Raw genomic sequence first — 6,118 nt, 5'->3', positions numbered from 1 at the left:
TCTGTCTGACCTGTCTGTCTAACCTGTCTGTCTGACCTGTCTGTCTAACCTGTCTGTCTCTAACCTGTCTGTCTGACCTGTCTGTCTAACCTGTCTGTCTGACCTGTCTATCTCTAACCTGTCTGTCTCTGACCTGTCTGTCTCTGACCTGTCTGTCTGACCTGTCTGTCTCTAACCTGTCTGTCTGACCTGTCTGTCTCTAACCTGTCTGTCTAACCTGTCTGTCTGACCTGTCTGTCTGACCTGTCTGTCTAACCTGTCGGTCTGACCTGTCTGTCTAACCTGTCTGTCTAACCTGTCTGTCTCTAACCTGTCTGTCTCTAACCTGTCTGTCTGACCTGTCTGTCTCTAACCTGTCTGTCTCTAACCTGTCTGTCTGACCTGTCTGTCTCTGACCTGTCTGTCTCTAACCTGTCTGTCTGACCTGTCTGTCTCTAACCTGTCTGTCTAACCTGTCTGTCTCTAACCTGTCTGTCTCTAACCTGTCTGTCTCTGACCTGTCTGTCTAACCTGTCTGTCTAACCTGTCTGTCTCTAACCTGTCTGTCTGTCTAACCTGTCTGTCTAACCTGTCTGTCTAACCTGTCTGTCTAACCTGTCTGTCTCTAACCTGTCTGTCTCTAACCTGTCTGTCTAACCTGTCTGTCTCTAACCTGTCTGTCTGACCTGTCTGTCTGACCTGTCTGTCTCTAACCTGTCTGTCTCTAACCTGTCTGTCTAACCTGTCTGTCTAACCTGTCTGTCTCTAACCTGTCTGTCTAACCTGTCTGTCTGACCTGTCTGTCTGACCTGTCTGTCTCTGACCTGTCTGTCTCTAACCTGTCTGTCTAACCTGTCTGTCTCTAACCTGTCTGTCTAACCTGTCTGTCTCTAACCTGTCTGTCTAACCTGTCTGTCTGACCTGTCTGTCTGACCTGTCTGTCTCTAACCTGTCTGTCTGACCTGTCTGTCTCTAACCTGTCTGTCTGACCTGTCTGTCTGACCTGTCTGTCTCTGACCTGTCTGTCTCTAACCTGTCTGTCTAACCTGTCTGTCTGACCTGTCTGTCTAACCTGTCTGTCTGACCTGTCTGTCTAACCTGTCTGTCTCTAACCTGTCTGTCTAACCTGTCTGTCTCTAACCTGTCTGTCTGACCTGTCTGTCTAACCTGTCTGTCTCTAACCTGTCTGTCTGACCTGTCTGTCTGACCTGTCTGTCTCTAACCTGTCTGTCTAACCTGTCTGTCTGACCTGTCTGTCTGACCTGTCTGTCTAACCTGTCTGTCTCTAACCTGTCTGTCTAACCTGTCTGTCTCTAACCTGTCTGTCTAACCTGTCTGTCTGACCTGTCTGTCTAACCTGTCTGTCTGACCTGTCTGTCTCTAACCTGTCTGTCTAACCTGTCTGTCTGACCTGTCTGTCTAACCTGTCTGTCTGACCTGTCTGTCTAACCTGTCTGTCTCTAACCTGTCTGTCTAACCTGTCTGTCTCTAACCTGTCTGTCTGACCTGTCTGTCTAACCTGTCTGTCTCTAACCTGTCTGTCTCTAACCTGTCTGTCTGACCTGTCTGTCTCTGACCTGTCTGTCTAACCTGTCTGTCTCTAACCTGTCTGTCTCTAACCTGTCTGTCTCTAACCTGTCTGTCTCTAACCTGTCTGTCTCTAACCTGTCTGTCTCTGACCTGTCTGTCTAACCTGTCTGTCTAACCTGTCTGTCTCTAACCTGTCTGTCTAACCTGTCTGTCTGACCTGTCTGTCTAACCTGTCTGTCTCTAACCTGTCTGTCTGACCTGTCTGTCTCTGACCTGTCTGTCTAACCTGTCTGTCTCTAACCTGTCTGTCTCTAACCTGTCTGTCTCTAACCTGTCTGTCTAACCTGTCTGTCTCTAACCTGTCTGTCTCTAACCTGTCTGTCTAACCTGTCTGTCTCTAACCTGTCTGTCTAACCTGTCTGTCTGACCTGTCTGTCTAACCTGTCTGTCTGACCTGTCTGTCTCTAACCTGTCTGTCTAACCTGTCTGTCTGACCTGTCTGTCTAACCTGTCTGTCTGACCTGTCTGTCTAACCTGTCTGTCTCTAACCTGTCTGTCTCTAACCTGTCTGTCTGACCTGTCTGTCTCTGACCTGTCTGTCTAACCTGTCTGTCTCTAACCTGTCTGTCTCTAACCTGTCTGTCTCTAACCTGTCTGTCTAACCTGTCTGTCTCTAACCTGTCTGTCTCTAACCTGTCTGTCTCTAACCTGTCTGTCTCTAACCTGTCTGTCTCTGACCTGTCTGTCTAACCTGTCTGTCTCTAACCTGTCTGTCTGACCTGTCTGTCTCTGACCTGTCTGTCTAACCTGTCTGTCTCTAACCTGTCTGTCTCTAACCTGTCTGTCTAACCTGTCTGTCTCTAACCTGTCTGTCTAACCTGTCTGTCTGACCTGTCTGTCTAACCTGTCTGTCTCTGACCTGTCTGTCTGACCTGTCTGTCTAACCTGTCTGTCTGACCTGTCTGTCTAACCTGTCTGTCTCTAACCTGTCTGTCTGACCTGTCTGTCTCTAACCTGTCTGTCTGACCTGTCTGTCTAACCTGTCTGTCTAACCTGTCTGTCTCTAACCTGTCTGTCTGACCTGTCTGTCTAACCTGTCTGTCTGACCTGTCTGTCTCTAACCTGTCTGTCTCTAACCTGTCTGTCTGACCTGTCTGTCTCTGACCTGTCTGTCTAACCTGTCTGTCTAACCTGTCTGTCTCTAACCTGTCTGTCTCTAACCTGTCTGTGTGACCTGTCTGTCTCTGACCTGTCTGTCTCTAACCTGTCTGTCTAACCTGTCTGTCTAACCTGTCTGTCTAACCTGTCTGTCTCTAACCTGTCTGTCTGACCTGTCTGTCTCTGACCTGTCTGTCTCTAACCTGTCTGTCTAACCTGTCTGTCTAACCTGTCTGTCTAACCTGTCTGTCTGACCTGTCTGTCTAACCTGTCTGTCTAACCTGTCTGTCTAACCTGTCTGTCTGACCTGTCTGTCTGACCTGTCTGTCTAACCTGTCTGTCTCTAACCTGTCTGTCTCTAACCTGTCTGTCTCTAACCTGTCTGTCTCTAACCTGTCTGTCTCTAACCTGTCTGTCTAACCTGTCTGTCTAACCTGTCTGTCTGACCTGTCTGTCTCTAACCTGTCTGTCTAACCTGTCTGTCTGACCTGTCTGTCTGACCTGTCTGTCTAACCTGTCTGTCTCTAACCTGTCTGTCTAACCTGTCCGTCTAACCTGTCTGTCTCTGACCTGTCTGTCTAACCTGTCTGTCTCTAACCTGTCTGTCTCTAACCTGTCTGTCTCTAACCTGTCTGTCTAACCTGTCTGTCTCTAACCTGTCTGTCTCTAACCTGTCTGTCTCTAACCTGTCTGTCTCTGACCTGTCTGTCTGACCTGTCTGTCTGACCTGTCTGTCTCTAACCTGTCTGTCTCTAACCTGTCTGTCTGACCTGTCTGTCTCTAACCTGTCTGTCTGACCTGTCTGTCTCTAACCTGTCTGTCTAACCTGTCTGTCTCTGACCTGTCTGTCTGACCTGTCTGTCTGACCTGTCTGTCTAACCTGTCTGTCTAACCTGTCTGTCTAACCTGTCTGTCTAACCTGTCTGTCTCTAACCTGTCTGTCTCTAACCTGTCTGTCTCTAACCTGTCTGTCTCTAACCTGTCTGTCTCTGACCTGTCTGTCTAACCTGTCTGTCTAACCTGTCTGTCTAACCTGTCTGTCTAACCTGTCTGTCTCTAACCTGTCTGTCTCTAACCTGTCTGTCTCTAACCTGTCTGTCTGACCTGTCTGTCTCTGACCTGTCTGTCTCTGACCTGTCTGTCTAACCTGTCTGTCTGACCTGTCTGTCTAACCTGTCTGTCTAACCTGTCTGTCTGACCTGTCTGTCTCTGACCTGTCTGTCTCTGACCTGTCTGTCTCTAACCTGTCTGTCTCTAACCTGTCTGTCTCTAACCTGTCTGTCTCTAACCTGTCTGTCTCTAACCTGTCTGTCTGACCTGTCTGTCTAACCTGTCTGTCTGACCTGTCTGTCTGACCTGTCTGTCTCTAACCTGTCTGTCTAACCTGTCTGTCTCTAACCTGTCTGTCTCTAACCTGTCTGTCTCTAACCTGTCTGTCTCTAACCTGTCTGTCTAACCTGTCTGTCTAACCTGTCTGTCTGACCTGTCTCCAGGTTCTGCTCATCAGTCTGGAGTTCGGGTCGTTCATGTGGCAGCTTGGTCAAGCAGACCAGTACTTCCAGATCCACAGCCTGGAGAACAAGATGAACTTCATCGTCCACACCAAGCAGGTAACCATGGCAACCATAGCAGCTGTATACACCAAGCAGGTGACCATGGCAACCATAGCAGCTTTAGACAGCAGATGGCGCTGTGTTGAAAAAATAAAATAATTTGAATTGTTTGCTCAGAGCTGTGTTGGTGTCAGACAGACAGGCAGACAGGCAGACAGGCAGACAGACAGACAGGCAGGCAGACAGACAGACACGCAGACAGACAGACACACAGACAGACAGGCAGGCAGGCAGACAGACAGACAGGCAGGCAGACAGACAGACAGACAGACACACAGACAGACTAATGAAGGGTAAAAACAGAGTGTGTGGAAGGATCTGTTCTTCTTCTGGCTTCAGACACCAAACGTTTGGATTTGTACTTATCACTTCATAACTGTACATAATCATTTTTTAAATAATAATAATAATACATTAGACTTATGTAGCGCTTTTCTAGACACTCAAAGACCCTTTACAAACTGAAAAGATCGAGATGTATGTCTACAATATCATGTTTTGCACTTCTGGTTGGATGCTAAACTGCATTTCGTTGTCTGGTACTTGTACTCTTCAATGAAAATAAAGTTGAATGTAATGTAATCTACCTTAGTTATACTTTCTTTTATTTATTTTCTTCTTTTTATCTTTATTAATTTACATTAGCTCCTACTACAGGATTCTACCCTAGGTCTTCACTTTGTAAAGCGTCTTCGATTCTCTAGAAAATATATATAAGTCTGATGTATTATTATTATTATTATTATTATTATTATTATTAGTATTATTATTATTATCTAATGTAATGTTCTCTCTCCTCTCTGTCTCTCCTCTCTCTCCTGTCTGTCTCTCCTGTCTGTCTCTCCTGTCTCTCTCTCTCCTGTCTGTCTCTCCTATCTGTCTCTCCTGTCTCTCCTGTCTGTCTCTCCTGTCTGTCTCTCCAGGCTGGTCTCATAGTGAAGTTGCTGATGAAGTTGAGTGGACAGATTAACCCAAACGACAGAAGTTTATCAGACAAGTACGCCTACGGGTGACGAGAGGACTCAGTATTATTTTATCTGTTGGTTGTTTTGCTTTCTGTTATCGAACCTTTCAGCTTGTTTGAGGAGAGGTCTGTTTTCCACCAAATGCGTCATTTTGTATATCACAACAGACACGTCGTTTCTTTCATACTGTTTATTTGATATTCCCGTTTGTTGTATTTTTAAAATGAATATGTTATTGTTTTCATGGTTGTACATAATGTGTATTTAATGGTTCATTTTAATAAATGAATAATATATGAGTGTGGTCTGTTGATTAGCCTGGGGGTGTTTGGGTCTGAGGAGAGGAATCTGCTTTCAAAGGAATCGGTCTGACAATCTACAAACAAATGAACTCATTTTACAGTTCTGGTAACACAAGTATGGCTTAATGATGTTATTATGATAGTTATGATGTTATTATGATAGTTAATGATGTTATTTTGATAGTTAATTATGTTATTTTGATAGTTATGATGTTATTTTGATAGTTAATGATGTTATTTTGATAGTTATGATGTTATTTTGATAGTTAATTATGGTATTATGATAGTTAATGATTTTATTTTGATAGTTAATGATGTTATTTTGATAGTTAATGATTTTGATAGAAGCAGGTGAGTGATTCTCATGAAACGATACACATATTCACTGAGAATATAAAATAATTCATTTTAATATTAACGCACACAATGCTTACTATATGGTTCATTTAATTGTTGTTAACTTTTATATTAGTTTATAATGTATTTATGTATTCATTAGATTCCACTAAACAATGTAAGTGAGAACCTAGATGTGCACGAGGACCAATCAGAAGGCAGAATGCCACTAAAC

The 6,118-nt window shown here is 44.7% G+C and overlaps 1 protein-coding gene across 1 annotated transcript in view; it reads left to right on the top strand.

Annotated features, from left to right (window-relative positions):
- krit1 (KRIT1 ankyrin repeat containing) overlaps positions 1–5,463 on the top strand; it is a gene marked incomplete at its 5' end in the record, with an annotated part of 21,830 nt that extends 16,367 nt beyond the window's left edge. Inside the window, 2 exons of the mRNA XM_080533044.1 lie at positions 4,161–4,277; positions 5,204–5,463. Coding sequence (XP_080389170.1) covers positions 4,161–4,277; positions 5,204–5,293 — 207 coding nt within the window. The 3' untranslated portion in view covers positions 5,294–5,463. The remainder of the gene's footprint in view (positions 1–4,160; positions 4,278–5,203) is intronic.
- Positions 5,464–6,118: the final 655 nt, after the last annotated feature.

Source organism: Nansenia antarctica, assembly GCF_963989245.1.
Source record: "Nansenia antarctica genome assembly, chromosome: 5".
NCBI lineage: Eukaryota > Metazoa > Chordata > Actinopteri > Argentiniformes > Microstomatidae > Nansenia > Nansenia antarctica.
The sequence above is the reverse complement of the archived record's forward strand: the minus strand, read 5'-3'. Positions and strand labels throughout refer to the sequence as shown.